The sequence below is a fragment of the Azolla caroliniana genome, unplaced genomic scaffold (genome assembly GCF_043228905.1).
Source record: "Azolla caroliniana isolate FFs.n. ecotype wild unplaced genomic scaffold, voAzoCaro1.0.p SCAF_11, whole genome shotgun sequence".
Classification (NCBI taxonomy): domain Eukaryota; kingdom Viridiplantae; phylum Streptophyta; class Polypodiopsida; order Salviniales; family Salviniaceae; genus Azolla; species Azolla caroliniana.
Window position 1 is genome coordinate 4535543 of NW_028230446.1, and position 23959 is coordinate 4559501.

At 38.8% G+C, this 23959-nt stretch overlaps 4 protein-coding genes across 4 annotated transcripts; 2 read left to right on the forward strand and 2 right to left on the reverse strand.

The window, feature by feature from the left end:
• Positions 1-3024: 3024 nt before the first annotated feature.
• LOC147857623 (putative pentatricopeptide repeat-containing protein At3g23330) lies at positions 3025-4876 on the reverse strand. Its single transcript, XM_087327026.1, has 4 exons — positions 4675-4876; positions 4392-4628; positions 3824-4233; positions 3025-3192 (listed from the first exon to the last, which is right to left on the reverse strand). Exons 1-4 carry the CDS (start codon positions 4874-4876, stop codon positions 3025-3027), a joined length of 1017 nt encoding a protein of 338 aa, XP_087183152.1.
• An 81-nt stretch (positions 4877-4957) lies between these two features.
• LOC147857624 (putative pentatricopeptide repeat-containing protein At3g13770, mitochondrial) lies at positions 4958-5922 on the reverse strand. The gene is made up of 2 exons (XM_087327027.1): positions 5329-5922; positions 4958-5131 (listed from the first exon to the last, which is right to left on the reverse strand). Exons 1-2 carry the CDS (start codon positions 5920-5922, stop codon positions 4958-4960), a joined length of 768 nt encoding a protein of 255 aa, XP_087183153.1.
• Positions 5923-10167: 4245 nt separating this feature from the next.
• On the forward strand, positions 10168-21363 carry LOC147857625 (phosphoribosylamine--glycine ligase-like). Its single transcript, XM_087326933.1, has 4 exons — positions 10168-10562; positions 18477-18844; positions 19466-19996; positions 20764-21363. Exons 1-4 carry the CDS (start codon positions 10286-10288, stop codon positions 21172-21174), a joined length of 1587 nt encoding a protein of 528 aa, XP_087183059.1. The 5' UTR covers positions 10168-10285; the 3' UTR covers positions 21175-21363.
• A 1007-nt stretch (positions 21364-22370) lies between these two features.
• Positions 22371-23288, forward strand: LOC147857626 (pentatricopeptide repeat-containing protein At4g30700-like). Its single transcript, XM_087326934.1, has one exon. It carries the CDS (start codon positions 22668-22670, stop codon positions 23271-23273), a length of 606 nt encoding a protein of 201 aa, XP_087183060.1. The 5' UTR covers positions 22371-22667; the 3' UTR covers positions 23274-23288.
• The last annotated feature ends 671 nt before the right edge of the window (positions 23289-23959 follow it).

Below are 23959 nucleotides of genomic sequence, written 5' to 3' on the forward strand. Positions count from 1 at the left end.
GTTTCAAATTTGGCAATGGAGCAATCTCGTGGAAGTCGAAACTTCAGGAGTGCATAGCCACCTCAACGACCGAAGCGGAATATGTAGTTGCGTCCAGTTCTCTATAGTGACAGTCAAGGTGTTGTTGCTTTGTCAAAAAATCCGGTTCACCACAACGCCTCCAAGCATATCAACGTTCGATATCACTTTGTTCGGGACTGTGTCATTTCAGGGAAAATCGGTCTCGAGAAGATATCCACAATCGATAATGTCGCAAATGGAATGACCAAGTGTCTTTCGGCGGACCGCTTCCGGTCCCTTCGGCACCAGATGAGCGTAACGAAAAATCGGTCTGGTTAAAGTCGAACACACAGCACAGGATGGTTTCGGACAACCGACATCGGTTCTTTGAGGATCGGCTTCAGCTCTTCCGACCTGACCGGTTCGAGCTTTTGTCTTCAGATCTTGCTGACTCGAACAAAACCAATTTGTCCGATAAACCTTGTATATACCTGTAATTTCAGATAACCCATGTATACGCCCATTACGGGGGAGTGTCGAATATGAATGTATAATGACCGTATTCACACTGTCCCTTTGGACAGCCCAAGTTTGGGCTATTTCTGTAAATAACATAAAGGGCAGTTGCCCTAAGATAGTCACTATATAAAGTGACTCTGTAACCTTTAGTTAAGGTTGTTGGTTGTCATTTGTAACTATTGCTATTAAGAAATAAAACGTTTCTTTGTGCCTCTCTCTCTCTCTCTCTCTCTCTCTCTCTCTCTCTCTATATATATATATATATATATATATATATCTTGTTCATTCTCATACGTAGGTTCTTCTTCATAACAGACATTGTTTGTTCTTCCACACTGACGACCTTGTCCCCAACAGTTTGCCTATTGAAGAAATCGTTATACGGTTTAAAACAGTCTTCGAGACAGTGGTACAAGCGATTTGATTCCTTTATGGTTGGCAGCGGATACTCAAGAAGCAGTTATGACAATTGTGTCTATTTCAGGAAGACTCATGATGGTTCATTTATCTATCTACTTCTTTATGTTGATGACATGTTGATTGTAGCTAAAAATATGTCGGATATTGAAGAATTAAAGACGCATTTGAACAGAGTGTTCGAGATGAAGGATCTTGGTGCAGCAAAAAGGATCCTTGGCATGAAAATCGAAAGAGATCGTATTGGTGGAAAGCTGTATTTAACTCAGAAGAGTTATATTGAGAAAGTGTTGGAGAGGTTTGGTATGAAAAATGCTAAACCAATATCGACTCCGTTTGCAGTGCATTTTAAGTTATCAGCTTCTTTATCACCAAAGTTAGATAATGAAAAGAAATACATGGCAAGAGTTCCCTACTCCAGTGCAGTTGGTAGCATGATGTATGCTATGGTTTGTACGCATCCAAATATTTCACATGTTGTGAGTGTGGTCAGCAGATACATGGCTTGTCCTGGAAAATCACATTGGAATGCAGTGAAATGGATTCTATGATATTTGCGTGGGACTTCAAACGCTTATCTGGAGTTTGGCAAGAGTTGTAGTTCTCTAGTTGGCTATGTTGACTTTGACTATGTTGGTGATCTTGATAAAAGAAGATCACTGACAGGCTATGTATTCACTCTAGGTGGAAGTGCAATTAGCTAGAAAGCTTCGTTGCAGCCCGTGTTTGTGTTATCAACGACAGAGGCAGAGTACATTGCAGTGACAGAGGTGATTAAAGAAGGGATCTGGTTAAGAGGCTTACTTGGGGAGCTCACTCAGTTCTTGTTATGACAAGATCGACATTTTATGTGATAGTCAAAGTGCCATTCATTTGACTAAAGATCAGATGTTCCATGAAAGAACTAAGCACATCGATATCAAGTATCACTTTGTTCGTGATGTTATTTCGCAAGGTGATATCTTAGTGAAAAAGATTTCAACTTATGAAAATCCCACAGATATGTTGACAAAGCCTCTTCCAAGAATCAAGTTCAAGCATTGCTTGAATTTGATTGGTGTTGCCGATAATTGAGTTATCTAGCAAAGGTGGAGTGAGACTACTATAAAATTCAAGTCAAGGTGGAGATTTGTTAAATGACTTGAATTAATTTTTGTGGTTTATGAAAAGCCACGTCTCTCATCTGCATGAAGTATATATAAAGGCCCATGCATGCATCATTATCATGCAAAAGTTAGTGAAGTGAGGGCTATATATATCAAGGCCCATGCATGCATCATTATCATGCAAAAGTTAGTGAAGTAAGGGCTATATATATATAAAGGCAGCCTTAGTCATTTTAAAAGTATGACCACCAAGAGTTGTAGGCTTGTAAGATTTGAGAGAATTAGAGAGTTGGAAAACACCATTTTTAGAGAATTCTTGTGAGAGAATTGTGAGGTTATTCTCTTGGATGTTGGGTTTAATTAGAGAATAATTTCTCTAATTGTTGTAAACTCTCTGTTACATTTTCTTATAGTGGAATCACTCTCCTTTCCGTGGACGTAGGCTAATTTAACCGAACCACGTAAATACTCATGTCATTTATTTCTCCGCTCCTATATTATCATATTATTGTTTTCTATTTAATCTAATGTACTATTTGATTCGAGTGTCATCCTAACACCAAATGACCTAAATGTTACTTATCAATAAGAATTGGTCCCAAATCTCTCATCATGAGATAGGGACTTTAGCAGCTACGGTGTCCTCTCCATTTTATGCACAATTCTCTCTCCTCACACAACTGTAGCCCTTTCCCTTAGTGTAGTGGATCTAACCAAGCCATCACATCATCTCTCTTTTAGACACATGTGTTTCACATTTCTCATATTTTTCAAGGTATGTCCTACAATTGCACTTCCCATTTGCTAATACTTCTAAGGGTGGAGTGGTGATTTAGAAAATGGAATAGAGAGATGCAACGTATCAACCATTGCAGTTTGAACCAGGGCAAAAAAAGGCATGATTTGCACAAAGGCATTAATAGTGCAGAAGACTTATCTTACAAGTGTCATCTTTCAGTAACAAAGGGAATTTCACATCATATCACCTATGACAGTATAGTGATATATTTTCTTTCTTAGTTTCACGAGACTTTGATGATAATGCTTTCATGAATTGAGCTGTTATATGGCTCATCATAACATGGAAAATATCAATTCCCACATTGGTTGCCTGCATGGTTATTTCCAAGATATACGTGTCCATGGTTGCCTGCATGAAAGGTAGTAAAACACTCTTTAATAGGAATGATGTACCTAAATCCACTTGATCCATGTTTGTGGCAAAGCATCATTGAGTGTAAGCAAGGCATCAATTAGATTGCTCTTTGTAATTTGCATATCCTGTGCTTGAATAAAAATAGAAGCACCATTAACTTCAGCGTGATTTGCTTTCATGAATTGAGCTGTTATATGGCTCATCATAACATGGAAAATATCAATTCCCACTTTGGAGGTGAAGTAGAAGCAGTGCATGATTCATCTTTCGTCTACCTGATGTCAAAAGAACAATCGTTTGATGACATCTATACACTAGTGAAGCGGCATCACAGAACTGGTAAGGCCCCTACAAACTGGCAACCCTCCCTAAGGGAGATGATCTCCTGCATGAAACATTATCCCAACCCGATGTTGACTGAAGTTCCATTATCTATCCTAAGTTGATTGCAACAATGATGAGTTGTTGTGAACACTACAGCCTGCATTTTTCTCTTGAAATTGTAGAGAAAAGCTGACATTAAAATTATGTGACTTCAACTCAATGTACAAATAATCCTTTGCATCTTCAACATAAAATGGGTAGTTGATTCTATTCAAAACACTATTTCTTCAGAGCAGTATACATGTTCTGGTCTCATCATGGCTTCAAGTTTGTCAGCATCCTCTTTCATGCCAGCAGCTGCAAACATGTTAGCCATTAAGACATAACCTGCTGCCAAGTTATCATCTAGTTGCACAATTTGATTGAAAACAGATCGTCCAAGCTTCACGTTTGACCATTTCCAGCATGTACCCAATAAAGAGAGCCAAACTGAAGCACAATCCATGCAAGACGGGCATGGCTTTAATAACGGAAACTGCCTTATCAAAGTGTCCTGCACTACCAAAGCCAGCCAACCACCATGCACGTATGCTGCTCTATAGTAAAGGCTAATCCCATACTTTGTACTCAATTCTGCAATAATCCTTTGGTTCTCATACCAGAACCCTGCATGGCTACTAGCACTAATCATACATACAAGACTGACCTCCTCTGGACAGATACCCTCAATTTGCATCATTTAAAACGCATTGAGTGTGCTGTGATTTTGTCCTTGTTGAGCATACATACCCCGCCATTAATGCATTCCAGGAAGCTACATCTCTGATAGGTAGGTCTTCCAGCACATCTTGGGCTTTTTGTAAGCATACCACATCTTGCATACATATCCACCAATGTTGTACCAAGCACAATGTCTTCCTCCAACAAACCCCTCTGCACACTCTCATCGTGGATTTGTTTGCCTTTATTGATTGCTCCTGTGTTCATACAAGCTTTCAAGATAGAAATGAAAGTGACTGTATTTGGCGATAGGCCTTCAGATTGCATCCGTTTGAGACAGTAAAGAGCTTCATGGCATTGTCCTTGTTGTGCATATCCAACAATTACTGTGGACCAAGACACAACATTTCGAGTTGGAAGACCTTCAAGCACTTCTTGTGCTTTTCCAGCCACTCCCACATTTGGCATACATATCCACTAAAGCATTTCCAAGCACGCTATCTTTTTCTAGCCATCCTCTTCTCTGAATCTCATTGTGATTTTCTTCCCCTTTATCTATATTTCCTCTACTTCCACATGCCTTCAAGATGCAAATAACTGTAACTATATCAGGACTGAGACCACCATTTTTCATGGATTTGTAGCAGTTTAATACTTCATCATACTGGCCTTTTTTAGTATACCCCGTAATCAATGCATTCCAACAAACGGTGTTTCAAACAGGGAGATCATTAACCACTTCTTGTGCTTTTGCAAGAGCACCACATTTCGCATACATGTCTACCACACTGGTGGCAAGCATGATGTCCTTTTCAATCAATCCCTTCTTATTCCTAATTTTTTCATGGACTTCTTTCCCTTTATCGATAGGTCTTATGTTGCCACATGCCTTCAGGAATGCACATGAAAGTGACCACATCTGGGGAGAAACCCTCACTTTCCATTCGTTCCAAACAGTTCAATGTTTCTTGGGTTTGAGCATGTTGAACATAGCCGCTGATAAGCGTGTTCCATGAGACTACATCTCGAGCAGGAAGCTCTTCGAGCACTTTCTGTGCCCTAGAAAGCATGCCGCATGTAGTGTACATGTCCAAAAAGAGCATTGCCAAGTGTGACACCCTTCTCTAACAAACCTCTCCTCCTAATCTTGTCATGAATTTGTTTGCCCTTATTGGTGCCTCCGATGGTGCCACATGCCTTCAATATACATATAAAAGTAACAGAATCAGGCGATAGGCACTCACAATATATCCGTTGCATACAATCTAAGGCTTCACTGCATTGACCTGCTTGAATGTAACCAGAAATCAACGTATTCCAAGATATTACATCTTGAACTGAGAGTGAGTTGAGCATGTCTTTTGCATTTGTCATTTCACCCCACTTAGCATACATATCCACTATGGCAGTGGCAAGCACAATGTCCTTCTCCAATAAACCTCTATCTACAATCATTTTATGAACCCTTCTTCCCTCATCTACAGCACTTCTGTTGCCACAAGCCTTCAAAATACAAATAAAAGTGACCGAATTTGGAACATTTTCTCTTTGCATGCATGAATAAACATTCAATGCTTCATGAACTTGTCCTTGTTGGGCATACCCTGAAATGAGCGCATTCCAAGAGACAACATTTTGAACAGAATCTTCTTCTAGAAGTTTCCTAGCTTTCTCAAACATACCACATTTTGCATTACATGTTGATTAGGCAAGTGGCAATGCGAGGATTCTGTTCTAGAAGCAGACCATCTCTTTTTAGAATTTCACCATGTATTCTTGTACCTTCATGAAGGTCTTTCTTGTTGGCACAAGACTTGAGCATGTTCCTTATAAAAGTTGCATCTCTTGCTCTTCCCCATCTGCTTTTCATGCTCTTTTAAACCTCTCTGCTCCCCAAACTTCCCATGGATCCATTGACAGGCAGATGACAGGTCCCATTGCACCAAGTTTTGAAAAAACTAACAAAATAGCCTAAAGTTTCAGTAGAATTGTACCCTGTCACAGTACAGCCCCGGTTTGATTCTCGTCTAATGTATTGATCTAAATTTGTGAACCATTTCTTCAGAAAATGAAACTGTGGCCTTAATATCTCAAGGAGGAGGAGGAGGATGTATGTCGTTCGTTTCTTAACTCGTAGAAACAAGTAGGGGGACACATCTATAGATAACCAAAAATTTGAACCCTAATTTGTCCATCTCTCTCTCTCATTCATTGAAAACAGTAGCGGGGTATAGATACCATATTCTCAAAGTTCACTCATGAGTATCTACAACACTAAACATATTCTTTTCCATTAGTCATTTCTTGTGTGGGGTCTCTGACTATGGTTCCATCTTGCAATATTCAAACTATTCTGCCCAAGAAAACCCGTATGTTCATGCTTATACATTTTACCCATCATTTCAGTTTAGAAAACACACCGGTTTAACCATATAAAGTACATACATACATACTTACACATTTTGTGCAAATTTTCCTTGATCAAAGTATTGCATTCTCGTCCAGTTCAGGAAGCAAACACGTTTAATCATATGTACAAAAGAAAACAATGGAAAAAATTCGCTTCTGCTTTTGATTCCAAAGAGAAATAATTTATATTACAAAGGTCTATTCTGCATCTGCATGCGACATAGAACTCTTGATGACAATTGTGATAATTTCTCCAAAACTTCCCATAGCGACGCCAAGACTACATGATTGCTCCAAAACGCCCATATCCACACAAAGACTACAAGCTGAGTGTATAATTTTGCACACTATCTCCTCCTACCATCCAATTCAATAGTACATTACATCCTCAAGTAACGAACTTAACTGATCGGTCTTTAAAATCTTTTTATTATATGAAAGAAACTTCGAAAATAGAGATTTTCGTTTCCCTTTTTTGTACAAAAAGGCTTATGATTCTGTCTACAGTTTCTGTTGCATTCCATGCAGCGTCCTTGATTTTTTAATGAAAGAATCATACATTATCAGAAATGTTTTGAGAAAAATCCGACATCCCAACTTCTGGTCATATATTCTATGACAACCAAAGGAATCAAAGGTTGGTCATATTTAAAATTTATCCTGTTCTGTTGTGAAATCACTGGCATTTCAATTCCTAGTGATGGTCTACAACTACAAAAGGAATCAATGGTAGGAACAAAAACGATTCCCTTTATTACTGTACCCTTACTTTGTCTCCTTTAAGGAAGCAACTGCCCTCCAACCTATATGATGTCTACAAAAACCATCAGGCCAATTTATTGTATCAACAGCCACATAAGCTCGTTCTTGAGCTTGAGCAATCTCTTTTCCCAGTGCCACAACACCTAGAACTCTTCCTCCAGATGCAATCACATTTCCATGGGAATCCAAATCTGTTCCTGCATGAAAAATCTTCACTTTAGGTGCTGCAGTTGCTGCCTCGTCTAGATTTCGAATCAAAGTGCCGTTCTTGTATTCTGTAATGTATGTATGTATTCTGTTCTCTTCTCTTCACAGCAGGCGAAGAGGCCGCTACTCTCTCACACAAAGATATGTACACCATCTAGGTCTTCAATCCGAGCTTATCCTAATAGTATACAAGATGCAGTTGCACACACACCGAGATCACTATCCTGAGAATATTCCAAATTGAGTAAAAGTGTATGTAGTGTTGCCAACTGCAAAATGCGGATGCGCACACACTGCACATATCTTTAATGTGAAAATAGCATAGATACTAAGTATACATAGTTATTGCAACCACAGAAATGCAGAGAGCTGCTGCTCGCACAAATGCACATATACATATACTATCTTCAATCCAAGAATATCTTAGCAGTATGAAGGCATATAAAAATAGAAAAAACTTCAGGAACGTACCAAATAAAGACCGAACAAAATCATTGACACAGATGCACAGCACATGGTAGAAAATGAAGACCCTGCCACATAATCACTGGAACAAAACAAGTGCAAACATTTTACCAACCACCCGAATCATATACAAAGCATCATGGAAGAATATGATATATACAAGCTAGAGTAGATTAAAGACTGAAGGAGTCATTAGATGAAAACTTGATATGATTGTAGACCCAAAAAGCACAACAGAAAATTGTGATACGTACAACCAAAAGAAGCATAAAGACTGAAGAATCCGAGTGACTGTGCATGAGATGATGGCATCCCAGGATCGTCTTTCAAGCCTAGAGCTGTGAGTGGCCTCTATTGATTGAATACACTCTTAAGAAACTTTGAGCTTGCAGCATTAAGAAGACCACCAATCACTGCCCAATAAACATCGTCATCATGTCTCCAAACTACGACAGCAGCAACAGTTACTGCTACAGCCCATCTGCTCTGCAACAGAAATATATATGGTTCTTTGCATCAAAGATTCACAAGTTCTGATTACATTGAATCACACAATGTGATCAAGGCAGAGGTGTTCCACAAGAGAATCTCGCAATTATATATGGATTTCATAAGATTGAATTTAGTTTTGATTACATTGAATCACACGATGTGATCAAGCCAGAGATGTTCTACAAGAGAATCTCACAATTATGTATGGATTTCATAAGATTGAATATCATGTCAAGGTATAGTTGAAGGAATGGAGAAATAATAGTAGTCAAATAACTTATCTGGTAACTTCTAGCAGTGTGTGTGTATGATTCTGATGAATGAAAGGCTATCCTAATTTGATGAGATAGCTTCTATATATGTATGTACTTGAGCCATGACTTTAAGATTTATGGATGATATGGAAACCTTACTTTTAAACAATTTTTTTTATGACCATCATTACTCATTGCTAGATTGAAGATAGACATGCATCCACATGGTTATATGAGATTTAGTAAAGATATTCCTTTCTAATTGTGTATGTAGCATGTCAAGCGTATCATACATTTTAGCCTTTAATTGGGTCTCCTAGGATATTTTGATAGCGTAGGCCATGTGTCGCAGTTAATATAATCTATCATGCCCTCTTAAGGATTAGGCATTTATTCTTGACCATTAGCTATATGTATATAAAAAAGCAAGACACGACGGGGTTAGGTTCATGTTTCACAACTGGGTGTGTAAGATTTAAGAAGTTGTTAAATTGATTCGATCAAGCATCTATTGCAAGTGAAGTCAATGTCCACAAGAACTCTATTGGATGTACGACATTTGTTTCTTTTAACTCTTACAAACTAAGAAGGGGGGGGGACACATCTATAGATAACCAAAAATTTGAACCCTACTTCATCCATCTCTCTCTCTCGTTTTTTTTAATCGTAATTAGCTTACCCTAGTGGTAAGTCGATAACACTACAAGCATTGTGGCTTGGGTTTGAAACGCAATTTGCTCACCTCTCTATTATATACTTCATATATATGTCACAGTGCTTGGGTTTGAAACGCAATTTCCTCACTTCTCTATTATATACTTCATATATATCTCTCACAGTGCTTGGGTTTGACTCACCTCTCTATTATATACTTCATATATATGTCACAGTGCTTGGGTTTGAAACGCAATTTCCTCACTTCTCTATTATATACTTCATATATATCTCTCACAGTGCTTGGGTTTGACTCACCTCTCTATTATATACTTCATATATATGTCACAGTGCTTGGGTTTGAAACGCAATTTCCTCACCTCTCTATTATATACTTCATATATATCTCTCACAGTGCTTGGGTTTGACTCACCTCTCTATTATATACTTCATATATATGTCACAGTGCTTGGGTTTGAAACGCAATTTCCTCACCTCTCTATTATATACTTCATATATATCTCTCACAGTGCTTGGGTTTGACTCACCTCTCTATTATATACTTCATATATATGTCACAGTGCTTGGGTTTGAAACGCAATTTCCTCACCTCTCTATTATATATTTCATATATATCTCTATTTCACTAGATGCCATTGTGGAAGTCTCCATTAGGCAACCTTACCAACTGAGGTACATCTATCTGGGCTCTCTCTCTCTACAAAATACATAAGCGTGGACCAGAGAAAGATAAATGATTGGAAAGCCCTTCAGAAGAGAAGAAACGCAGAGGAACGAAGATGTCTTCTTCTCTTTCATTTCTTCCCAATCCCATGTCTTCCTCAATCTCCCATTCGTCTTCCTCTTCTTCTTCGTTCACTACCACCACGACTACCCTTTTCAGTGAAAAGCTTTCCCTTCCGAAGCTTAGCAAGAGTAGTTTCAGTACCCCATTATTGACTTCACGGAGAATTTGTTCTATCGATCTTCACTATACAAGGTCGACGCAGAGGAGACCTTTTGTTGTGAGCTTATCGGCATCATCATCATCACCATCTAAAACAAAAGACATAACAGGTTAGTTTCTATATCATTTACAATGTGTATTCATGTTGGAGCCTTTAGTGACAATACACACCGCGTAGTATTGCATCAAATTTTAAACACATGGAGTATTGTGGACTTGAATGCAGAAAGAGTTCCCACGCGTCACATCACCAAGAAAACACATATGTCTACATTGACAAACAACAAGAAGTTTACAAGAAGACACCATTGCCTCTTTGTTTATGTAGTTATTATCAATATACGTATATTTGTGGCTCTATTTGGACTTTCTTTAAACGAGCTATCGATAGATTGTCTTCTTGTTGACTAGGGCAAAGGCACACACCAAGATGTCATGCAAGCTGCAATCTAATAGGTATGTTTTGATTATTTCTAGTGATTAGGTTTTACATAGAATCATTTAGGTCTTTCATTAAGATATTCATACATTTAGGCCACGCACAAAATTAGGGTTCTGGGTTCGAAGCAAATACTAACATGTATATAATGGTGGTTAACAAACATACATTTCCGTTTACGGTTAGAATAAAAAATTCGAAACATATATGTTTTATATACATTTAGGGGTAGAAACACATTTTCATAGATATGTAATTAGGGTTAGAATTACATATATCATATATACATTCATGGTTTGAATAAGATTTTGACCAATAGGTAGTTAGGTTTAGAATCGCATATATCATATATACATTCATGTTTAGAATCATGTTCTAATTGGTATATAGTTAGGGTTAGAATCACATGTCTTGTATATACATTGATGGTTAAAATCAGATTGTGGTAGATATATAGTTAGGGTTAGTGTTAGAGTCTAACTAATTAATTAAGCAAAGAAAGGAAAGAGGGGTGCTAGACTCCCCGACCATCCACCGAGCAACAACGTGAGATAACTTGAACCTCCTCAATGTCCTATACAATTGAGGGTTGATGCAAGTCATGCCTTGGGTTTTGCAAGAATTGCATGTGTTTAGCTAACAAGAACCATAGCCACACTAACATAGTCTTAACATAAGTCAAGCCTCTCAAAGAAAAAGGTCACATAGACTGAAACCATAGACTGTGGCGTGGTCACATTTGACTACTTTATATGAAATGGTCAAATGATAAACTCTTATTTGTTATCTCATACTATAGAATTGAATATTACAATTCATACCCTTGTCCCTTTTAGAAAGAACCCACACATACTCATCATACAATTAGGGAAAACTATAGAAAACCTATCTTACCATTAGTTATGGTTATGCGCATGTGTTGGTAGAAAGAAAGAAAGAAAGATATATTAACATCTTTTAAGAGGCCAAAATGGCCTATAAGACCAAATAAGAGATTACATCTTAAGTGTTGTCTCGTCTTTGAGAACAAATCAAAATAAAATAAATAGTACACAGTAAATATAAAAGTAAATGACATGAAAAGAAAAGAAATGAGGGAATCTGGTTTTTGGCACATGTGAGATCCTCAAGTTAGGTGTATTGTAGCTTTTGTCTTCAAAAGATCTCTAGCATAGGTTGATCCAGAATGGAAATGTCTCCGAAGCGAGGGAAGCACCTACGATGGCGAGAGATAATGGCTTTTATCTGTCGATGACAAGGGTGTCGAGGTCGTGGTCCATGGGGCCGAGGTCTACGTGCACGACAAATTGCCATTGCCCGATCAATTGTAACCCCTTTGTTATGTCCTGGTCTGAAGCCCATTTGTGTATCCCGGGGTTGACTTCTAGCATTAGGAGTGATGGGGCTAAAGAAAGTTGTGATTGTTCTTTGTGGATGAGCTTGTGTGGCTTTATTCTTCAACAACTTTTCCCGATGTCTCTTGAGCTCTAGCAAGAAAAATCCTAGGCATTGTTGGTCCTCATATTCCATTACCTTGCATAGTGGGCCAAAGCCTTGTTTAAAGAGGCAATGGTATCTCCCTTTGATTTCATAAAAGACACTACAATGACAAACATAGTGTTCTTTAGATTCCACTCCTTGATGACACAATTGGCAAATTCTCTCTTCTAGAGGTAGTCGTGTATATCTGCCTACCTCAATCTGTAGCTAATGTGATGAAGTTCTTACCTGCCCTATCACACTACGCAGCGCATAGGATAGATGTATGTCCATATAAGGTGGCCTGATGACAAATCCATCCTCCGATGTATGTAAGAAGTGTGTCTTATAGTGGGCCATCTTTATACCAAGAGGTATTTTGGGGCTGATCCATGTTATCTTGTTTTCCAAGTTAATAATATTAGTTCGGATCACTCTATTCTTTTCCACTTTGATCATATTTAGATGGGGACAGTCCAAGCTATATTGGAACGGGGGTAGTGCATTTATACTCATGCCATGTGACTCGAACCATTGTTGCATTTCAGCATACCAACAATGAGTGTCTCCATTTTCAGCCAGTTATTTTGATGACATAAGTGCCAACCTTGGGTACCTTCGTTTAGGGAGCTCCCAAAGACGTTGGATAAATGTCACTGATCGGAACAACGCCTCGGTTATTATAGGTGTTGCTCCCATCTCTGCCCAGATTATATCGTGGGGCACCGATGCTTTGCTCCTTATCATGCGAGCAATCATTGACACTAAAGGTCTCTCTAAATCTTTCCAATGATTTGCCTTGTTAAGACTCGGTCCCCATGTCTCTACTCCATAGAGAAGAGTTGGTGTGATAAGTGTATCAAATAACCATAGCTTAGTCCATGGCTCTTGGAACTGCAAATGTGCACATTGTCTCTCGAGAGCACCAAAGGCTGCATATCCACGAGAAATTCTAGCACAAGAAACCTCCCATAAAGGGAACCTAGGCCCTGTAAATGTTACTCCTAGGTATGTGTAGGAGCGTGTGTATTCCACCTTTTCCTCTCCCAAGAAGAATTTTGGTTCTGATCTTGTTACCCATGCTTGGGTGGTGTTAAACACCATCACTTTAGTTTTATTCATGTTGATTGACAAACTTTTGTCCGTACAAAATAGTTTTAAGGCGTTTAGATGTCTTTGTAGTCCCTCTGGAGAGTCAGAAATCCAATAGAAGCACCTCTAATGTAACATACTCCCCTAGTTTAAAAGATTGCTCTTTTATAATGACTATTTGAGGGAAATGTGTTTTGCCAATTAGAAGATGGTTGAATTAGGCAAATACATTTAAGGACTACAAAAGGTCTACAAAATTGTGGGGTTAATTTAACAGACTTAATTGTAGACAAAGTCTTAGAGATTAAAATTACACATAGAAATATCATTAGTCTAGGGTTAAATATACAAGGTTACCAATGTTTGATGACATAAAATCATGCGCTATATTGATCAGTCGTAACTTGTCTCGTGCAATATGAAACATATATTTGCATATCCCTTACTCTGTAGCATGATAGCACTCTGGCTGTCACAATGAAGAATAGGTAACTTTGTAATGCCAAGATCTCTCACTAGATATGAAAGCCATAAAGCCTCTTTGCATGCCTCAGAGGCAGCAACATACCCAGAAGTAGACTTCCTGCAGTCTGCGTGATCAGCATAGTCCGCATCCGTAAAACCGATGACAGATGCCTTTTGCTTTCCAAAGCAAATGCACAAGTCCTTTGTTCCTTTGAGGTATCTCATAATACCTTTCACCGCTTCCCAATGCTTTTTGCTGGGATTTGCCATGTACCTACTAACCACTCCCATTGCAAAAGCAATATCAGGGCGTGTAGCAACCATCGCATATATCAAACTGCCAACGGTAGAAGCATAAGGAACCTTAGCCATTTCAGCCTTCTCAGCATCAGATGTAGGGCTGTCTTCTGCACCGAGTTTCAAATATGGAGGCAATGGAACCCCAATTGTTTTCCCCCCCTCCATATTGAAACGCTGCAAAACCTTAGAGATATACTCCTGCTGAGAAAGAAAGAGTACCCCCTTTGACTGGTTTCGGAGTATTCGCATGCCAAGGATGTGATTTGCATCGCCAAGATCCTTCATATCAAAGCTGCCATGAAGGCTTTGCTTCAATGAATTGAAGGCATGAATATCCTTGCCAGCAATCAACATATCATCAACATACAAAACCAAGATAATCAGGCTGCCATCTCCTGCCTTCTTGGTGTACAAGCAGTGGTCCACTTGACTTCTACGAAAACCTTGAGACTGCATAAATGCATCAAATTTGTGATACCATTCTCTTGGTGCTTGTTTCAACCCATAGAAACTCCTTTTGAGCATACAAACCATCTTCTCTTTGCCTTTAGCCACGAAACCTTCATCCTGCTGCATATATATATCTTCATGCAGATCGCCATGTAAAGAGGCGGTCTTCACATCCATCTGTATGAGCTCCATATCTTCAGTTGCAACTAAGCCCAAAATGATTCTTAATGTAGTCATCTTGACTACATTAAGAAGATCTCATCAAAATCAACTCCATATTCCTGCATGTATCCTTTTGCAACCAGTCTTGCTTTGTACTTTGGTGAGGAATCAGAAATGACCTTCAATTTATAAACCCATTTGCATGAAAGTGTTTTCTGCCCTTAAGGCAACTGCACCAAATCCCAAGTGTCATTTTTCTCAAGAGATTCCATCTCTGACAACATGGCTTTATACCATTTCTTGTTGTCCTCTCTGTCCATTGCTTCCTTGAAGCAAGACGGTTCACCACAATCACTCACCATGACATAATCAGCCACACTGTTTGCATCAGGAACAAATCTGTCAGGCTGTCTAGTAACTCTAGACGATCTCGTAACCCAATGCTCATTGTTTGGTAGCTGTTGAGCCTGCAAATCATCATTTTCAATTTGCAGTCCAGGCATTTCAGCCTGGAAATCAGCATTAACAGCTTGCTGTTCTAGCTGTTCCTGCACATTTGGTGGCTCATCATTATTGGCAAAGGCTGGCTGATCATTTCCAACCTCATTTTCTGCATTTGCAGGTAAGTTTACAGCAGGTGTTTGCTGCTGTATAGCAGGCACATTTTCCTGTCTAAAAGGTATTTCTTCTCAGAATACAACCCTTTGTACTTCCTCAGTCTTTTTGGGCTGTTTATGCATGCGATTTTCCCGGAAGATAACATCATTGCTGTGTACTATTTTCTTTTCTCGGGATCCCACAATCTATACCCCATTTCACCCTCGTCACCGTATCCTAGGAAAATACATTTGGAGGACTTTGGCTCAAGTTTGTTGCGTTCTTCTTTACGAATGTGCACAAAAGTCTCACAGCCAAACACTCTCAAGTGAGCATATGAAGGTGGCTTGCCCGACCACGCTTCTTGGGGTATTCCCCCTCCTAAAGACCTGTTAGGTGACCGATTAATCAAGTGAACAGCTGTCATAACAGCCTCTGCCCAAAAACCATGGGGTGATGCAGCATGAGACAGCATTGTACGGACCTTATCTTGAATAGTCCGATTCATACGCTCTGCAACTCCATTTTGGGGTGGATTATATGGGGTAGTGAGTTCCCTCTTTATCCCTTTGCTGTCACAAAATGCTTGAAAGGCCTTGGACACATATTCCCCACCATTGTCAGAGTGAAGACACTTAAGTGTCTTATCAATTTGATTCTCAACTAATGCCAAAAATGTTCAAAACTTGTTGAGCACTTCATCCTTGCTACGAATAGGGTAAACCCATACCTTCCGTGCAACATCATCGACGAAAGTGACCAAGTATTTCTTTCCCCCTAATGATAGCCCTGACATCTGACATACATCTGAATGTACTAACTCAAGCGGGGAAGACTTCAACGAAAGAGACTTTTTATGAGATGTTTGTACATGTTTACCATAAATGCAATGATCACAATGTTCAAAATCAGCATAACGAAGACATGGCAAGTAACCCAAACGAGAAAGTACGTTCATACCAGTTCCACTCATGTGTCCCAACCGGCCATGCCACAAAGAAACTCTAGGCTGCTCGGTTATGGCAACAACATGGTCACTCACATTAGATACATGGAGAGGATACAAAGTATCACTTTTACTACCCTTGGTAATAACTCTAGATCCCTTATAAATCTTCCATTTCCCATCACCAAAGGTTGTGTGAAATCCATCATCATCTAGCTATCCTGTGCTAATCATGCTGTTCTTGAGTTGAGGTACATGTCATACATGGTGAAGTGTGAAAGCAGAACCATGCTGAAACTGTAATTGCATAGTGCCAATACCTGCAATTTCACATGCATAGTTGTCCCCAAGATGGACAACAACATGTCGACCCCTTGTGTAATCTGAAAACCACTCACGATGAGGGGTGACGTGAAAAGAAGCACCGGAATCAAGTATCCAAGTGTGCATGTCACCATCCGTATTAGCAAGTAAAGCATGTTCTCTATGGCATGATGAGACAAAGAGTACATCATTTCCACTATCACTATCATGAATGACTACATTCACCTCTTCCTTTTTAGTATTGCCTTTCGTCGGTTGAATGTCTCTCTTTTCTTCTATGAAATCATCTATCTTCTTGCCCTTTCCTTTCTCTTTCTTCCATTTGAAACAATCACGTTTAAAGTGACCCTTTTCGTCACAATGATGGCATTCTACATCTTTACCACGTGATTTACTACAGCCATAACTATCAGATTTGGCTCTTTGTTGTGACCTACCCCTCATATGCAACGCACTAGAGGACTTATTGGATGCATTGTTCTGCCGTCTCATCTCTTCCATGAGTAGAGAACTCTCTACATCGGCATAAAGAAGCATCGCATTTGAATTGCTTATAGCAGTTCTGAAAGTATCCCAACTTTCTGCCAAGGTGCAAAGTAAAAACGTGGCCTTAAACTCATCATTAATAATGAATTTCAAGGCAACCAACTGGCTGAAAATGGAATTGAACTCAGGTGAGTTGACATTGGTGTGTCCTTTGTCATGCGTAAATCCATGAGTTTCTTAAGCCAGTAAACTTTGCTAGCTGTCGTCTCTTGGGCATACAATTCCTCTAGTCTAGTCCATATAGAATAGGCAGAGTCCAAACCTTCAATATTAAACAGTAAGGCATTAGAAATCGACAACTCAATCATCTTCGTCCATATCTATAGGCTTTACCCCTTTGACTTTAATAGGCTTTGTATGCTTCTTCTGCAGCAGGATGTTGTAGCACTGCTTTTTCCAAACCGCAAAGTTACTATCAAGGTTGCATAAGGTGGCTACTATCACTGTTGCTAGTCATGGTTTCTTAGCCCAAACGGAGGACCAAACGTGCTCTGGAGAAAACGTGACCTACTCTGCAGAAAACCCTAAACTCAGCTTTGCAGAAAACCCTAAACTCTGCTCTCCACAAAACCCTAAACTCTACTCTGCAAAAAACCCTAAACTTTGATTTGCATAAAACCCTAAACCCTGCTTTGATACCAGTTTGAAGGCAGCATGAGGATTAGGGTTTAGGTCAAAAACAGAGAGGGAGAGAGTCTGAGTGAGAGCCAAAGGGAGAGATAGAGATGCACATTGTCTTGGGTACAAAGAGTGTACCACTTTTTTGGTTTTTTTAGATATTATGTATATACAAGTCAAAATGTGCTACGACTGCATTCACACTTGTGCACTAATAAAAGGCACAATGGCCCTTTATTCCCAACAGTGTTTTTCAAAATTTTGAACTTACCAGTCTCAAAAAGGTTTGAAGTATTAATCGAGGGGAAAATGCTATGTAAATATATAGTTTGCTACATTTTACTATTTCCCCGGAATGTTTTATATTTTCTCTTAATTTCTTAATACTAATAATGGATTGTTTCATGGGCATTAGTGTCCTCAAGAAATGATGGTCAAATGATATAGTGAATTAGTCAATAATGATTGTGATGTATAGAGATCTATGTCCTCAGAGTTACAACTGATTAGTGAGAAACGTGAGAATAAATGAATTTGCTAAAATCTGATTCTGAATACATGTTCTTGATGTCATAACAGTCTGGCTATTTTTGGCATGCTCTACAGGGGTCATTGTGTTGGTCATTGGAGGAGGAGGAAGGGAACATGCTCTTTGTTATGGTTTGCAGCGATCTTCTACATGTGATGGAGTCTTTTGTGCTCCTGGTAACCCGGGAATCTCTGCATCGGGTGATGCTACCTGCATTCCAGATTTAGACACCAGTAACAGTGCAGCTGTTATATCATTCTGCCAAAAGTGGAATGTTGGCCTTGTGGTTGTTGCCCCTGAAGTGCCTCTTGTTGCAGGTCTTGTAGACGATCTTCAAGCAGCAGGAATATATGCATTTGGCCCTTCAGCTAAGGCAGCAGCCTTGGAAGGATCAAAAGATTTTATGAAGAATTTGTGTATGAAATATGGTATCCCAACAGCTAAGGTTGGTTGTGATTTATCATGGTAACCTTGTAATTTCTCTCAATAAATAGTTTCCAAATATATAACCTTGGTTGTATTACTTTTCTGGCTCACAATTTGTGGAAAGCAGCAAAGGTTACCCTTTTCCTTGATTTTTATAACCCATGACATGCCCCGTATGAACTAACTGAATATGTCACTAGTAATCTGCAAATTATCCATTTATTGGAACAGTGCTGTATATCGTTACCAAATCCATGGTCAATAGAACTGGGTCTATCAAAAGCGCGAGGAATGATACTTGTTTGACTAATATAGCAGCAACTAAATAGACGAACTCAATGTTCTTTTAATGAGTGTTCCAATGGTCGTTTGTATTTTAGTCAGAAATTAATGCCATGAATCCTCTCAGGATCGGACTGAACATTGTTTTCTTCAATTCTCATATAGATGTCCATATCTAACACTGCTTTCCAAATGTTTATTTGAAGGCATCTATAGCAATTTATAGAAAATGGATGGGTATTTCTTGATGGTATTTTAAGTTATGTACGATTATATTCAAACTTTAACTAGAGCCTGTTAATTCCATGGTTCTGAATAACTTAATCATATCTCATACACTTCATTTCATTGGCTGCAGTATAAGTCATTCAGTGATGCAGCAGAAGCTAAGCATTATATTGAAGAGGTAGGAACACCCATTGTAGTTAAAGCTGATGGTTTGGCTGCTGGGAAAGGTGTTATTATTGCGGATACATTGGAAGAGGCATTTAGTGCTATAGATTCCATGCTTGTGGATAAGATTTTTGGGAGTGCTGGAGGGCTTGTAATAATAGAAGAATTTTTGGATGGAGAAGAAGTATCCTTTTTTGCATTAGTGGATGGTGAGCATGCGGTTCCTTTGGCTTCGGCACAAGATCATAAACGTGTTGGAGATGGGGATGTAGGATCAAACACAGGAGGAATGGGAGCATATTCTCCAGCTCCTCTTCTCACTCCAGAACTTGAAGCGGAAGTTATGGATTCTATTATTATGCCTACTGTTAAGGGAATGTCAGCAGAGGGATGTAAATTTGTAGGGGTGTTATATGCAGGGCTTATAATTGATAAGCAAACTGGAATACCGAAGCTTCTTGAGTACAATGTACGCTTTGGAGATCCAGAATGTCAGGTAAATTATTATGGCTTCTCTTATCTGCTTTAAACAGTGCCTGTTGTGATGTATAGATCCATAAGCCAATACAAGGTTTTTTATATCTTGGTATGATGAGATGAAACTTATATGAATTGCTCTTCCATCCTCCATGGCTGTGATTTCTGAAATGTATGGACGCCATAGTAGGCTTTAGCTATTCAGATCATTTTAGACAAGATACATTGAAGACCTTATTCTATTTTCATGCACTCTCACTTCGTTTTCTTGTGTAGACGACTTTCATACCTACACATGTGCCCAATATTTGTAAACAAGATACTATTGAGACCTCATTCTGTGTTCATGCACTCTCACAGAGGCTTCTTTTGAAGAGGATTTTCATAACTAAACATGCGTCTAAATTACCAAATGAAGAGGAATGAGGTAGATTTATAACAGAACTGTGATCTCCATGCAGTATTAATGATAAAAATTGCATATATCATTTAATAGATTGTAGTGTAGTTCTGTTGATATAGTGGCAAGTAATCATAAAGCTGATGTTAGAGATACAAAAATAGTAGTGTTTTTTTTAATATTAGCTTTATAGAATTATTTGATGTTTCTGTAAAATAGTGACCTGCTTTAAGCAAAAGCATTTAGACGTTTTTAATTGTGGTTTACAATTCAGTTATGCTCTTTCCATCTTATATGTTATTTTGTAATCATTAAAACATTTACCAATAACAGACAACAATCTGCAAAACATTGTCTTTTCTTGATATTTTACATTCCTTTTGCAGGTTTTAATTCCTCGGTTGCAGTCAGATCTTGCAAGTGCACTTCTTGCAGCATGCAAAGGTGAACTCAAGGGATTATCGTTTTCTTGGTCTGATGAGGTGGCTTTGGTGGTGGTGCTAGCAAGCAGTGGATACCCTGGACAATACAAGAAAGGCACTTTGATTCGAAATCTAGATGAGGCAGCAACTGCAGCACCTAAAGTGAAGATTTTTCACGCAGGAACAGATTTGGATTCCCATGGAAATGTGGTTGCATCTGAAGGTAGAGTTCTAGGTGTTGTGGCACTGGGAAAAGAGATTGCTCAAGCTCAAGAACGAGCTTATGTGGCTGTTGATACAATAAATTGGCCTGATGGTTTTTGTAGACGTGATATAGGTTGGAGGGCAATTGCTTCCTTAAAGGAGACAAAGTAAGGGTACAGTAATAAAGGGAACCGTTCTTGTTCCTACCATTGATTCCTTTTGTAGTTGTAGACTATCACTAGGAATTGAAATGCCAGTGATTTCACGACAGAACAGGATAAATTTTAAATATGACCAACCTTTGATTCCTTTGGTTGTCATAGAATATATGACCAGAAGTTGGGATGGCTGATTTTTCTCAAAACATTTCTGATAATGTATGATTCTTTCATTAAAAAATCAAGGACGCTGCATGGAATGCAACAGAAACTGTAGGCAGAATCATAAGCCTTTTTGTACAAAAAAGGGAAACAAAAATCTCTATTTTCGAAGTTTCTTTCATATAATAAAAAGATTTTAAAGACCGACCAGTTAAGTTCGTTACTTGAGGATGTAATGTACTATTGAATTGGATGGTAGGAGGAGATAGTGTGCAAAATTATACACTCAGCTTGTAGTCTTCGTGTGGATATGGGCGTTTTGGAGCAATCTTGTAGTCTTGGGATGGCTATGGGAAGTTTTGGAGCATTTATCACAATGTCATCAAGAGTTCTATGCCGCATGCAGATGCAGAATAGACCTTTGTAATATAAATTATTTCTCTTTGGAATCAATAGCAGAAGCTAATTTTTTCCATTGTTTTCTTTTGTACATATGATTAAACCTGTTTGCTTCCTGAACTGGACGAGAATGCAATGCTTTGATCAAGGAAAATTTGCGCAAAATGTGTAAGTATGTATGTATGTACTTTATATGGTTAAACCTGTATGTTTTCTGAACTGGAATCATGGGTAAAACGTATAAGCATGAACATACGGGTTTTCTTGGGCAGAATAGTTTGAATATTGCAAGATGGAACCATAGTCAGAGACCCCACACAAGAAATGACTAATGGAAAAGAATATGTTTAGTGTTGTAGATACTCATGAGTGAACTTTGAGAATATGGTATCTATACCCTGCTACTGTTTTCAATGAATGAGAGAGAGAGATGGACGAAGTAGGGTTCAAATGTTTGGTTATCTATAGATGTGTCCCCCTCCTTGTTTCTACAAGTTAAGAAACGAACGACATACATCCTCCTCCTTGAGATATTAAGGCAACTGATTCATTTTCTGAAGAAATGGTTCACAAATTTAGATCAATACATTAGACGAGAATCGAACTGGGGCTGTACTGTGACAGGGTACAATTCTACTGAAAGTTAAGGCTATTTTGTTAGTGTTTTCAAAACTTGGGGTTGATGCAATGGGACCTGTCATCTACCTGTCAATGGATCCATGGGAAGTTTGGGGAGCAGAGAGGTTTAAAAGAGCATGAAAAGCAGATGGGGAAGAGCAAGAGATGCAACTCTTATAATGAACATGCTCAAGTCTTGTGCCAACAAGAAAGACCTTCATGAAGGTACAAGAATACATGGTGAAATTCTAAAAAGAGATGGTCTGCTTCTAGAACAGAATCCTCGCATTGCCACTTGCCTAATCAACATGTAATGCAAAATGTGGTATGTTTGAGAAAGCTAGGAAACTTCTAGAAGAAGATTGTGTTCAAAATGTCGCCTCTTGGAATGCGCTCATTTCAGGGTATGCCCAACAAGGACAAGTTCATGAAGCATTGAATGTTTATTCATGCATGCAAAGAGAAAATGTTGTTCCAAATTCGGTCACTTTTATTTGTATTTTGAAGGCTTGTGGCAACAGAAGTGCTCTAGATGAGGGAAGAAGGGTTCATAAAATGATTGTAGATAGAGGTTTATTGGAGAAGGAAATTGTGCTTGCCACTGCCATAGTGGATATGTATGCTAAGTGCGGTGAAATGACAAATGCAAAAGACATGTTCAACTCACTCTCAGTTCAAGATGTAATATCTTGGAATACGTTAATTTCTGGTTACATTCAAGCAGGTCAATGCAGTGAAGCCTTAGATTGTATGCAACGGATATATTGTGAGTGCCTATCGCCTGATTCTGTTACTTTTATATGTATATTGAAGGCATGTGGCACCATCGGAGGCACCAATAAGGGCAAACAAATTCATGACAAGATTAGGAGGAGAGGTTTGTTAGAGAAGGATGTCACACTTGGCAATGCTCTTTTTGGCCATGTACACTAGATGCGGCATGCTTTCTAGGGCACAGAAAGTGCTCAAAGAGCTTCCTGCTCGAGATGTAGTCTCATGGAACACGCTTATCAGTGGTTATGTTCAACATGCTCAAACCCAAGAAACATTCAACTGTTTGGAACGAATGGAAAGTGAGGGTTTCATGTGCATTCCTGTAAGGCATGTGGCAACATAGGAGCTATTGATAAAGGGAAAGAAATCCATGAAAAAATTAGGAATAAGAAGGGATTGCTTGAAAAGGACATCATGCTTGCCACCAGTGTGGTAGACATGTATGCGAAATGTGGTGCTCTTGCAAAAGCCCAAGAAGTGGTTAATGATCTCCCTGTTCGAAACACCGTTTGTTGGAATGCATTGATTACGGGGTATGCTCAAAAAGGCCAGTATGATGAAGTATTAAACTGCTACAAATCCATGAAAAATGGTGGTCTCAGTCCTGATATAGTTACATTTATTTGCATCTTGAAGGCGTGTGGAAGTAGAGGAAATATAGATAAAGGGGAAGAAACTCACAATGAGATTCAGAGAAGAGGATGGCTAGAAAAAGATAGCGTGCTTGGAAATGCTTTAGTGGATATGTATGCCAAATGTGGGAGTGGTTGGAAAAGCACAAGAAGTGCTTGAAGGTCTTCCAACTCGAAATGTTGTGTCTTGGTCCACAGTAATTGTTGGATATG

Coding starts and splice junctions, on each gene's coding strand:
- LOC147857625 (XM_087326933.1), top strand. CDS start 10,286: ATGTCTTCTTCTCTTTCATTTCTTCCCAATCCCATGTCTTCCTCAATC. Junction 10,563..18,476: donor TAAAACAAAAGACATAACAG/GTTAGTTTCTAT, acceptor CATGCTCTACAG/GGGTCATTGTGTTGGTCATT. Junction 18,845..19,465: donor ATGGTATCCCAACAGCTAAG/GTTGGTTGTGAT, acceptor CATTGGCTGCAG/TATAAGTCATTCAGTGATGC.
- LOC147857626 (XM_087326934.1), top strand. CDS start 22,668: ATGTTTGAGAAAGCTAGGAAACTTCTAGAAGAAGATTGTGTTCAAAAT.
- LOC147857624 (XM_087327027.1), bottom strand. CDS start 5,922: ATGTTTGAGAAAGCTAGGAAACTTCTAGAAGAAGATTCTGTTCAAAAT. Junction 5,132..5,328: donor GCAATGCTCTTTTTGGACAT/GTACACTACATG, acceptor GCATTCCTGAAG/GCATGTGGCAACATAAGACC.
- LOC147857623 (XM_087327026.1), bottom strand. CDS start 4,876: ATGAAAAATGGTGGTCTCAGTCCTGATATAGTTACAGTTATTTGCATC. Junction 4,629..4,674: donor TGGCTGGAAAAGCACAAGAA/GTGCTTGAAGGT, acceptor CTTGGTCCACAG/TAATTGTTGGATATGCACAA. Junction 4,234..4,391: donor GGATATGTATGCAAGATGTG/GTATGCTTACAA, acceptor GTATCTGTCCAG/AGGAGGTCAGTCTTGTATGT.